General features: G+C 37.9%; 1 protein-coding gene across 1 annotated transcript in view; it reads left to right on the forward strand.

Moving 5' to 3' along the window:
• NUP210L (nucleoporin 210 like) overlaps nucleotides 1-13,147 on the forward strand; it is a 99,676-nt gene that overhangs the window by 39,349 nt on the left and 47,180 nt on the right. Inside the window, exons 11-14 of the mRNA XM_027532137.1 lie at nucleotides 2,949-3,086; nucleotides 3,592-3,747; nucleotides 6,640-6,838; nucleotides 10,389-10,534. Coding sequence (XP_027387938.1) covers nucleotides 2,949-3,086; nucleotides 3,592-3,747; nucleotides 6,640-6,838; nucleotides 10,389-10,534 — 639 coding nt within the window. The remainder of the gene's footprint in view (nucleotides 1-2,948; nucleotides 3,087-3,591; nucleotides 3,748-6,639; nucleotides 6,839-10,388; nucleotides 10,535-13,147) is intronic.

Here is a 13,147-nt window from a genome sequence, read left to right on the forward strand (position 1 = left end):
ATATGTGGCAGAAACCAACACAATATTATACAGCAATTACCCTACAATTAAAAATAAATAAATTTATTTAAATACAAATACATTTAACTGTAAATAGAAAAAAAAAGAGAAGACAACACTTCAGAATGATGATTTTTTTGATTTTTAGTCAGCTCATGAGGCACCCACTTACTGAAATTTTTTACCTTCCCAATTTGCTTCAAATGCAGAATGATTATAGAATAGTCAATGTTGAGTTCTTGGGCAACTTCTGTAGTTGTGAGACGATCAGCCTCGATAATGACTCTCAGTTTGTTGTTGTCAACTTCAGATAGCTAGCCACTGTGCTCCTGATAGTCAAGGGTCTCATCTCCTTTGCAAAACTCCTTGAAACACCACTGTACCATACATTCGTTAGCAGTTCCTAGGCCAAATGTGTTGTTGATGTTGCAAGTTGTCTCTGCTGCTATGATCCATTTTGAATGGGAATAAAAAAATTGCTCGAGTTTGCTAACATCATTTCTGTAGTCTAAAATAAATATAAAATAAATAGTAAGTAATAAGTCATTAGCAAAAAAATAAAATAAAGCAAGAAATGCATGTTAAAATGATATATAATATAACCACATTTATTTAAGAATGTATTCCATTGCTTGTGTGCTAAGCTGCTTCAGTCGTGTCTGACTCTTTGTGACCCTATGGCCCATAGCCCACCAGGCTCCTCTGACCATTGGATTCTCCAGGCAAGAATACTAGAGTGAGTTGTCATGCCCTCCGCCAGGGGATCTCCCAGACCCAAGGATCAAATCAGTGTCTCCTGCACTGTAGGCTGATCCCCCTATCCACACAGACTGTACTCTTTTTCCTCCTAGTAAACTCTTGTCTTATTTCACTACTTTCCATCTTTGCAGGAATTCTTTTCAGCAAAGCCAAAGAGTCAGGGCCTTGTCACTGACACTGGTCTAGTGGTTAGGCTATGATGCTCTCACCACTGAGACCTTACTTCAGTCACCCAGGTACAGAAGCCTTGCTTCAAGCCGCTGCAGACCAAGGGCCCCTGAGATCATATTTGGTGCTGCAACCTGTATGTTGGGAAATCAAGGGAAGGATTTCCTGGATGTTATTCCTAAACTGCGTCCCCACCAGTGCCAATCCACTGCTGTCTGTGTCAGACAAAATGGTCAGAGAAGGGACTTCCCCAGTGGTCCAGTGGTTAAGAATTTGACTTTCAGTGTAGGGGACACAAGTTCCATGCCTGATCAGGAAACTAAGATCATATGTGCCCCAGGGCAACTGAGCCCACACACCGCTCGCTACTTCTGAGCCCGCACACCACAACAGAGCTTGCTGCGTGATGCAGTGAAATCCTGCGTGCGCAACTAAGACCTGATGCCACCAAAGACGTATTTTTAAAAATTCTATGACATTTAAAAATTTTATTACCTTTTTTCTTATTTTGTCTAGCTCACTTTGAATTTCACCCTGTACTTAGCTGTGTCCCTCTTTATCCCAGTTTGTTGTCTTATCTCTGCTTTTATCTCTTATTTCCTATTTGTATTTTCTTATGTGCTAAAGCAGACACTGTTGAAAACTTCTCTTTGCTGCAGTCAGTAATTTTGAAGAGCATGTCATTCTTAAAAGGGCATAGTGCCTTTTTAAACACTACGTTCTTTTTCCTATATGTTATAAAATGTCTTCCTTGGACCAATCCTTTTTGTACTAATATTACCTTATTCTTGAATTAGAGTTCTAACCAGACCTAGCATACGCTTCCTACTCCTGAAAATTTCTTGTTTCCCTCAGTGATCACCTAAATACCATCAGAATGATATTCTCAATCTTTCTCTCTTTTCAGCTCAAGACAACACAGTTTATTATTAAACTATTATTAAATAATTATCTTACACTTGTGAATGTCAAAAGTCCAAAATCAGTCTCAGTAGGCTAAAATGGAATGATGCTCTTTTAAATGAAAAGACTTATTTTCAGTTTATGATCGAGCTAGACACCTTAAGGAAATGAAGAGAAAATCAGAGCCATTCGGGTTCCCTGGTGGTCCAGTGGTTAAGAATCTGCCTGCAAAAAAAAAAAAAAGAATCTGCCTGCAAATGGAGGGGACAAGGGTTTGATCCCTGGTCTGGAATGATCCCACGTGCCATGGGCCAGCTAAGCCCGTGTGCCACAACTATTTAACCTATGCTCTTGAGCCGACATACCGCGACTGCTGGGCCCCTGTGCTGAAATTACTGAAGCCTGCATCTAGAGCCTGTGCTCCACAACAGGAGAAGCCACGACAGTGAGAAGCCTGTGTACCGCAAGCAGATAGGAGCCCCTGCTCACCCCAAACAGAGAAAGCCCGCATGCAGCAACAAAGATAAATCAATTAAAATGGAGAAAGAAAATCAGAGCCATTACTGCAAATGTGATATAGTTTATAAATACTTCAGAGCCTCTTTGAAAAATAATTTGCCTTCAAAGAGAAAAATGCCAACATAGTTGAGTGTGAGGACTCTATTTTACCTGTATGAATACCCCCCAAACCCTGCTCTTGTTTTTAAGCAGGAGGGAATGTCTTACCTCAGCATCTATGACTGTTATCTTTATTTTCTTCTGAATAGCTTATAATATTCAGTTGGCCTTTACAATTTATATATTTAAATGATGAATGGCCAAGGATCTTTGAAGCTATGACTTCCCTATGTTAATATAACTCATCTTTCAAGAAATTTTAACTACTTTCCATGACTGTAATACTTATTTTAGGTCTATCAAAATCTCTTTCATTATTATTGAACTATAGTAGCTGTGCTTCTCTAATGAACAAGAACATTTATTTATTTCCTTTATTGATAGAAATTGGTTGAGTAGTCTATTAACATACCATTTTGCTGATGCTTTAGATGTGAATGTGGACCATAATAACAGTCCTTATAAAATCTTGTTTTGCTCCTTTTTTTCTGTTCTTATAGAATAAAAATATTCAGCCTATAAAATTTCCAATTAAACATCAGCAAGAAGTGAAGATTTATTTTCCTATCAAGCTTACACCTAACTTTCTGGCATTTCCTCATCACCCCATGGGAATGTTGTATCGTTATAAAGTACAGGTATGATATACTAGAATGAGAATTCACAAATAAGTCAGTTTCTCTGATAGTTTAATTAATTGAAATTTAGTTAATGTTAAATTTTATTTCCCCCTAATCCTAGTGTATAACTCAGTTTTGGGTGACAACCAAATCATGGATACTCTTGAAAGCTATCATCCTAATAAGACTTGGTGTACTTTCTGTCTCTCTTCCATATATCCTTTCCTTGTGAGTTTTATAGTTTTGTCAAGGTCTCTTGTGCTCTTTCTTTTTTACATCTTGTGATACTGCCATTACATAATCTCCCTTTAGTATTTCTGTTGCCCACATCATCTCTGTTTAGTGTTTCCCTCTCCCATTTAGCTACTTTCGTATGGCATCACAGTTTTCTTAATGTTCCAGAAATAAATTATTGTGTAGTTTTATTATTTCCTAAACTTTATTTCACCAGATTTTACATCTTCACTTAAATTCCATTTTCACCCTTATACTAATTAAATATAAGCTTGTATTTTCTTCATAGGTGGAAGGTGGCAGTGGCAACTTTACCTGGGCCTCTTCTAATGAAACAGTGGCCATGGTAACCACTAAAGGAGTGGTGACAGCGGGTCAGGTGAGGGGAAACAGCACTGTTTTGGCCCGAGATGTCCAAAATCCCTTTCGATATGGGGAAATTAAGGTGAGCAACTTTCCAAACAATCTTTATACCTCCTCTGAGACAGTGTTGTCTAAATTTAATTATGGTAATGCATTAAAATTTTTTCCTTTTCAAGCTGATTGTTTTAAAATGATCCTCAGGAGTTCCTTAGTTTCCAGTGGTTAAGACTTTGCGCTCCCACTGCAGGCGACACAGGTTTGGTCTCTGGTGGAGGAACTAAGATCTTGCATGCCGCAGTGGTGCAGCCAAAAATAAAGAAAATAATGCTCAAATTCAGTCTTACAGTACATATTTCTTAAATATTCCTGGACCTGGGTTGAGTCCTGCTTTACTTAATAACCAGTTATTTAATGTCTGTATTTGTTTCTTCATCTTTAAAATGGGGATAATTATAGTATCTGCCTCAAAGGGTTATTGTCAGAATTAAATGAGATGATGTTTACACCTGTGCTGGGAATGTATTCACTACTTAATGTTATCTATTTTGTTACTGTATTTTGTTATTATTATCATGAATTTATCATGTATGTGAACTTTATAGATACTTTATTTCTAGTCTCATTTTTTTGTTGTCTATCTTGTTTCTATAAGATTGAACTACTTTTTACTATGTTATATAACCATTTTCTATTTTCTCCCACTTTTAATAAATATTAATTTATGTTGTCTTTCCCTGCAGACTACTTAGTATGTGTGTTATCATTCAGTGAATATTTAGTGAATACTAATGAGGTACTTAATACCATACTAGGTATCATAGGACATTCAAAGAAATAACATATCATCCCTACTTTAAAGAATCTGAAGTCTAGCTAGGAAGATACATTAATGTGAAAAGTTAAATAACATTTTTAGGAAGTGATATTTGAGGTATTTTAAAGAAGTATATGATTTAAAGCTACTTGAATTATAGAACAAAAGTACTATTAGTTAATAAAAGAAAATCCTTGTGGATAGGACAAGTCAAGGCTATCATGAAGAGGTTGGAACTTGAATAAGACTTTGAAGGATGGAGCCAACCTAAGGCCTAAGAGTCAGACTCAACTTGCTGCCTTTCTAGTAAATAAAGTTTTACCGGAACACAGTCATTCATTTATGTATTCTCTATAGCCACTTTCAGGCAACAAGTACAGATTTGGGTAGTTTACAAGATCGTGTGATCCCCAAAGCCAAAAATATTTGCTCTCTGGCCCTTTAGAGAGCATTGCTGACCTCTGCTGGCAACAGTAGGAAGCCAAGGACTTCCCTGGTGGTTCAGTGGCTAAGACTCCACGCTCTCAAAGCAAGGGGCCCAGGTTCTATCCCTGTTCAGGGAACTAGATCCTTTATGTTGCAACTAAGGATTCCACATGCTGCAACCAAAGACACACATAAACAGTGACCAAAAAAAGACTCTATTCTTTTTCAGAAGAAAAAACAGAAATATTTTAGAAATATATATTTCTAAAAATAATTTTAGAAAACAAAATTATTCTGTTTTCTAAACTCTTGTAATGCTTGTCATTTTCTACTAATAGTTTAATCTATTTAAATGTTTACTCCCCTTTAAAAAGTCCATTCAGGCTGCTGTAACAAAATACCATAGATTGGGTGGCTTATAAACAACAGAAATTGATTTTTCAATGGTTTTAGAGGCTGGAAAGTCCAGAATCAGGGCACCAATAGATTCAGTGTCTGGTGAGGAAAAGCATTCTGCTTCATAGTTCAGTTCAGTTCAGTCGCTCAGTCGTGTCCGACTCTTTGCAACCCCATGAATCACAGTACCCCAGGCCTCCCTGTCCGTCACCAACTCCCGGAATTTACTCAAACTCATGTCCATCGAGTCAGTGATGCCATCCAGCCATCTCATCCTCTGTCGTCCCCTTCTCCTCCTGCCCCCAATCCCTCCCAGCATCAGAGTCTTTTCCAGTGAGTTAACTCTTCGCATGAGGTGGCCAAAGTACTGGAGTTTCAGCTTCAGCATCAGTCCTTCCAGTGAACACCCAAAACTGATCTCCTTTAGGATGGACTGGTTGGATCTCCTTGCAGTCCAAGGGACTCTCAAGAGTCTTCTCCAACACCACAGTTCAAAAGCATCAATTCTTCGGCGCTCAGCCTTCTTCACAGTCCAACTCTCACATCCATACATGACCACTGGAAAAACCATAGCGTTGACTAAACGGACCTTTGTTGGCAAAGTAATATCTCTGCTTTTCACTATACTATCTGCTTCATAGAAGACTATATTTTTTGCCTTAACCACATATGGCACAAGGGACTAGGGAGCCCCAGGGGTTCCTTGTTTAAGGGCATTAATTCCATCTGTGGGAACTCCACTCTCAGGACCTAACCACCTCCCAAAGGCCCCATCTCCTAATACCATCACTTTGCGGGTTAGAATTTCTACATATGAATTTGGAGGGAGACCTTCAATCTATAGCAAAAAAGAGAAAGAAAAAAAGATTTTTTAAGATATCAAGAAAGAGTGTTCTATATCAGAGGTCAGCAAACTTTTTATATAAAAAAGATCAGATAGTAAATGTGTTAGTATTTATAGGCCACATACAGTCTTTATGTCATAGTCGTTTGTCATTGTTGCTTTTTATTTTACAACACTTTAAAAGACCATTCTTAGTTTACAAAAGTCAGGAAAATTGTGCAGTGCTCATATTTTGGCAGACTCCCACTGAGAGGTATTACATGCATTAGAGAAGTTGATTGATTAAGGAATGAAGTGAGTGACAGGTTCAGCACCTGACACACACACACACCTATATATGCATATAAATGGTACATAGTTTCTGTTTTTATATGCAAAACATATGTGTATATATATATATGTTATATATATGTGTATTTAAATATTTAAGGAATGCTTTTGTCTAAGATTTTCCTAATGTAACTTTCTTGAAAGATTAATTTTTTTCCCCTCAGATATATGTTCTGAGACTGAACAAGATGGAACTGTTACCATTTCATGCTGATGTAGAGATTGGCCAGATTATAGAAATCCCCATTGCAATGTATCATGTAAATAAGGAAACCAAAGAGGCCATTGCATTCACAGACTGCTCTCATTTATCCTTGGATTTGAACATGGATAAGCAAGGAGTCTTTACTCTTCTCAAAGAAGGTGAGAGTAGGCTTTTTATTTTTTCCTTTCTTTGTCTTTGAATTAAAGGACCAATCAACAATTCAGAAACTATGAATTATAGTCTAAATTCACATACTGGGGGTTCCATAGTGGTCTAGTGATTGAGACTCTGGGCTTTCACTGCCAAGGGTCTGGTTTTAGTCCCTGGCGGGCTTCTCTGGTGGCTCAGATGATAAAGCATCTGCCTGCAATGCGGGAGACCCGGGTTCAATCCCTGGGTCAGGAAGATCCCCTGGAGAAGGAAATGGCAACCCAGTCCAGTACTCTTGCATGGAAAATTCCATGGACAGAGGAGCCTGGTAGGCTACAGTCCATGGGGTTGCAAAGAGTCAGACACGACTGAACAACTTCACTTTCTTTCTTTTGGGAAACTAAGATCCCACAAGCTGCAAGTTGCAGCCAAAAAATTTAAAAGTTAAATTCACATATTACCTTTCTTTATAATACTTTTATTTATTCTGTCAACTGCCTTAGGTATTATAATGTGATGTTAGAAACAAAGGCACAGAAATAGAATAAAATGTCCAGAGTTCATTGTGGCCAGACAATATCAGTTTTTAGTCATATCAAGGCCTTCTCTTTCCAGCTGCAAACTCTTTTCTTTCTTTCTTTCTTTAATTATGTACTATACCTCTTTCTAAGAGGAATTTAGTGCCATTTAATTTATATATATATTAAATTTATTCTAAAAAAGAAAATATCTTTTTAATAAGAAAATAATATGAATAAGCTATTCATAAAGATCAGTATCATTTACTGTTATGGAACTTCATACTTGATCCTGATCACCATCGTTTTTTCAGTAATAATGACAGTAGTAGCATCTAACATTTATTTGGCATTTACTATTTGCCAGACTCTATTATGAATACTTTTCACATATTAACTCATTTAAATCTCACAATACATCATCTCTGACTCTTGTGACCCCATAGACTGTAGCCTGCCAGGCTCCTCTGTCCATGGGATTCTCCAGGCAAGAATACTGGAGTGGGTTGCCATTTCCTTCTCCAGGGGATCTTCTTGACCCAGAAATCGAAGCCAGGTCTCCTGCATTACAGGCAGATTCTTTACCAACTGACTTACAAGGGTACAAGGGAAGCCCTATAGATCCGTAAGATTGATATCAACTTGGACTTCTCTTTTACCCTTGCTAATTATGCTGTATAATATCTCTCAGCTCACCTCAGTTCTTAGGTTCCTCATTTTTGCTGCTAAGTCACTTCAGTCGTGTCCGACTCTGTGCGACCCCATAGACGGCAGCCCACCAGGCTCCCCTTGTCCCTGGGATTCTCCAGGCAAGAACACTGGAGAAAGTTGCCATTTCCTTCTCCAATGCATGAAAGTGAAAAGTGAAAGTGAAGTTCTTCAGTCGTGTCCGACTCTTTGCGACCCCATGGATTGCAGCCTACCAGGCTCCTCAGCCCATGGGACTTTCCAGGCAAGAGTACTGGAGTGGGGTGCCATTGCCTTCCACATTTTTAGGCCTTCATTATCTCTCACTGAGACTGTAACAATATCCTCCTAATTCTTGCCTTTGATAATCATGGCTACAAGATAGATCTTCATGAAACTCAATTTCAATATTAATTTTCCTGCTCAAAAATTTTGAGAAGCTTTTCATTGCCACTGGACAACAGCCAAAATCCTTTTAGTATTCAAGGCCCTCTACAATATAACCCAGCCTACTTTTTGGAACTTCATTTGGAACTTTATATGAAGCTTTGACCTCATATAAACCTATATGCAGGTCAGGAAGCAACAGTTAGAACTGGACATGGAACAACAGACTGGTTCCAAATAGGAAAAGGAGTTCATCAAGGCTGTATATTGTCACCCTGCTTATTTAACTTATATGCAGAGTACATCATGAGAAATGCTGGGCTGGAAGAAGCTCAAGCTGGAATCAAGATTGCCGGGAGAAATATCAATAACCTCAGATATGCAGATGATACTACCCTTATGGCAGAAAGTGAAGAGGAACTGAAAAGCCTCTTGATGAAAGTGAAAGAGGAGAGTGAAAAGTTGGCTTAAAGCTCAACATTTAGAAAACAAAGATCATGGCATCTGGTCCCATCACTTCATGGGAAATAGATGGGGAAACAGTGGAAACAGTGTCAGACTTTATTTTTCTGGGCTCCAAAATCACTGCAGATGGTGATTGCAGCCATGAAATTAAAAGACGCTTACTCCTTGGAAGAAAAGTTATGACCAACCTAGATAGCATATTCAAAAGCAGAGACATTACTTTGCCAACAAAGGTCTGTCTAGTCAAGGCTATGGTTTTTCCTGTGGTCATGTATGGATGTGAGAGTTGGACTGTGAAGAAGGCTGAGTGCCGAAGAATTGATGCTTTTGAACTGTGGTGTTGGAGAAGACTCTTGAGAGTCCCTTGGACTGCAGGGAGATCCAACCAGTCCATTCTGAAGGAGATCAGCCTTGGGATTTCTTTGGAAGGAATGATGCTAAAGCTGAAACTCCAGTACTTTGGCCACCTCATGCGAAGAGTTGACTCATTGGAAAAGACTGATGCAGGGAGGGATTGGGGGCAGGAGGAGAAGAGGACGACAGAGGATGAGATGGCGGAATGGCATCACCTACTCGATGGACGTGAGTTTAAGTGGACTCCGGGAGTTGGTAATGGACAGGGAGGCCTGTGTGCTGCGATTCACGGGGTCGCAAAGAGTTGGACACAACTGAGCGACTAAACTGAACTGAACTGAAATATAGTTAAAATTTCCCATGTATTTCTTTCATATATGCATTTGTATCTTATTTATATTTCTATCTTTGTTCATTTGTCAGCTTAAGATACCCTCTTCTACATATCTAAGGGAGCTTCCCAGGTTTCTCAGTGGTAAAGAATCCACCTGCCAGTGCAGGAGACACAGGAGACATGAGTTCAATCCCTGGGTTGGGAAGATCCCCTGGAGGAGGAAATAGCAACCCACTCCAGTATTCTTGCCTGGAGAATCCTATGGAAAGAGAAGCCATGGGGTTGCAAAGAGTCAGACATGACTGAGAGACTGAGCATGCACGCAGATATATAAATCTTTCTTGATCTTTCCAGCTAAAAATAATTATTCTGTTTTCTAAACTTTTGTAATGCTTATCATTTTCTACTAATAGTTTATTTAAATGTTCATTCCCCTGTTAAACTATATGTGCCTTGAGGTCAGGATTCTTGTTCATGCTTGTATCCTTACCTTACATAGAATTGTGTCTTACATGATATAAATTTGTTAATAGAAAGAACATACTTTTATATATCAACTTAATATAAATAATTGGTGCATAATAGTGTATGAGATTAAGAATTTTTTGATATATTAAAATTCTTATATTTCTATAGACTTTCTTTTATAGAACATACTTTTATATATCAACTTAATATAAATAATTGATGCATAATAGTGTATGAGATTAAGAATTTTTTGATATATTAAAATTCTTATATTTCTATAAACTTTCAATCTTCCTTGAAGATTGATTGCTTATTACCCTACTAAAGTCATTTTTTGATTTTCAGGTATTCAAAGACCAGGACCAACACACTGTTCTAGTACACATATAGCAGCCAAATCTCTTGGCCATACTTTGGTAACCGTTAGTGTGACTGATTATGAAGAGTACTTGGAAAGCAGTGCCACATTTGCTGCTTATGAACCCCTAAAGGTGAGATAGTTCATTCTAAGGAATTGGCATATCTTTTCATGGACCCTACTATGTCCACCTGGGGACTTCAGCAGCTATCTGTGATCTCCATTAAAGATCAGTGATATTTGTGTTCTTCCTTACTCAACACTCTCTTGTTTCTAGATCTACAGCACCCTCATCAAATTTCAGTATCACAAAGGTTATGCTCTTACGTTTCTGCCACAGAAATATTTATAAGTTGTATCAGCAAATTTTAGATATTCCCCTTTCTTTCCTCTCTTTTAACTGAGGTATAAAAAAATTATAGTAAAGTATGGTAATCTTAAGGTATTATTTGAATTTTCACATATGTATATATCTTTGTAACACTACCCTGCATAAGATATAGAATATTAGTATACTCTATTTTTTGAACTTTGATGTTGGAGAAGACTCTTCAGAGTCCTTTGGACTGCAAGGAGATCAAACAAGTCAATCCTAAAGGAAATCAGTCCTGAATATTTAATGAAAGGATTGATGCTGAAGCTGAAACTCCAATACTTTGGCCACCTTATGCGAAGAACTGACTCATTGGAAAAGACCCTGATGCTGGGAAAGATTGAAGGCAGGAGGAGAAGGGGACGACAGAGGATTAGATGGTTGAATGGCATCACTGACTCGATGGACATGAGTTTGAGTAAGCTCCAGGACCTGGTGAACAACAGGGAAGCGTGTTGTGCTGCAGTCCATGGGGTCACAAAAAGTCGGACACAACTTAGCAACTGAAGAACTGATTAGTATACTGTCTTTTGAAGAACTCTGAAAGAAAGCCTTCCATACCAGGGAGAGAAATCAATTATCTTTTTACCCTTTATACTTATGAATTCTCAGCACAACAGTCATTATTTTGGATCCCAAAGACTGGCCGTTAAAATTGGGAGATTATGACAGGTGGCAGTTCAAAATAAAAGTAGATAGAGCCTGGCATGCTTTCTACATATTTGAATCCTTCAGGAACTAAAATGGATGTCTACAAGTTCTTGCTGATACATACTGAGAAACCTGACTCAATGCCTCTTGCAAACAGGAGGCATCCATAGCGGAAATGTTAACATTGGTGAAAGAAGCAAGATAAGCTGTTAATTTGAAAAAGGTAACTTGTTCATTAAAACTTGCATTTTTGAGTTGGCCTCTTTGTACATTGTACAGCCTACTTATTTATTTATTTTTGGCTGTACTGGGTCTTTGTTGCTGCATGCAAGCTTTCTCAGGGCTGCTGTTTGTTGTGGTAGTCAGGCTTCTCATTGTGGTGGCTTCTCTTGTTGCAGAGCACAGGCTCTAGGCCCTCGGGACCCAGTGGTTGCTGCACATGAGCTCAGTAGTTGTGGCACATGGCCTTAGTTGGCCCACAGCACCTGGGATCTTCCCAGACCAGGGATTGAACCCGTGTCCTCTGCACTGGCAGATGGATTCTTAACCACTGGACCACCAAGGAATTCCCTAGTCTCGATTAAACATACAGTCTGAGCATAGTTCATTCATCCTCTTAGTGGTTGAATTATCCTTCTTGCCTAATTAAGTGAGAGTGCTTGGCTGCAGTTCATTGTCATTTCATAAGGTTTTGACTTAGTTTTATCATTATCCTTACCCTAATTTTATATTTACTGAATGTCTCACAAATCAGATCTCCTCTAAATGAAAACTCTCCTTAAAAGAAGTAAGATGATTTTCTATTTCTACCTAGTTCTTTGGTCATATATTTTATTTTAGCTGCTGAAAAATACATGTATGTTTTACTTTTGTTATCATTATGTTTTAGTACATTATATAGTTCTCAGTTTGTTCTTATGTATCTGTCCAATTCAGTTTATCTGATTAGTTTTAGACTATATACATCTAGGAACAAGGAATAACTCTAGTTTTGCTTTCTCAGGGAAACTTTCCATGAAGCTTCTGACTAGTTTAATTTCTTCTATTTGAGGTTTGTTTTGGCACTCTCTGCTGTGCCTTTTTGTAACACTCATTATACTCTTTACCTACTTCAGATCTGTCTTTTCCAGACTATTAGCTTCACTGTGAGGCAGGGCTTTATATTGGCTTTCTGTTGATATTACTATATCACCAGTAGGCCATCAATGAATACTTATTTAATTGAATTATGTATACATTTTCAAGAGAAATACTGCCGTTAGAGGAATTTTAATGTTAATAATATTCACTATATATGAATATGTGAATATTCAGTATATATGAATCATATATATATGATTGACTAGTTCAGAGAAGAAATACTAAAACATAGTTTGCTTACATTTTTGAAATGATTGCTTCAACTATATATTTCATTTTGCAACTTAGTCATTGTTATAGACACTGTGTGCCATACAAAACTAACCTACACTTTGAGAATACTCCATTCCCCTAAAACCAGTTTCCTCATCTTTAAGTAGAATACAACTCCTCTGGATACTGGAGTGAATAATACCTGTCTTGACTACCTCTTAGGTGAGAGTTCTTTGAGAAACAGATGAACTGTATAGATGTATTATATTCAGATTTTTATGGTAAGAATTCTTTGATACTTCAGTAAAATATCCACTTAAGATTCTTATACAGGGACTTCTCTGGTGGTCCAGTGGGTTGAGAATGCGC

The sequence above is a fragment of the Bos indicus x Bos taurus genome, chromosome 3 (assembly GCF_003369695.1).
Source record: "Bos indicus x Bos taurus breed Angus x Brahman F1 hybrid chromosome 3, Bos_hybrid_MaternalHap_v2.0, whole genome shotgun sequence".
Lineage (NCBI taxonomy): Eukaryota > Metazoa > Chordata > Mammalia > Artiodactyla > Bovidae > Bos > Bos indicus x Bos taurus.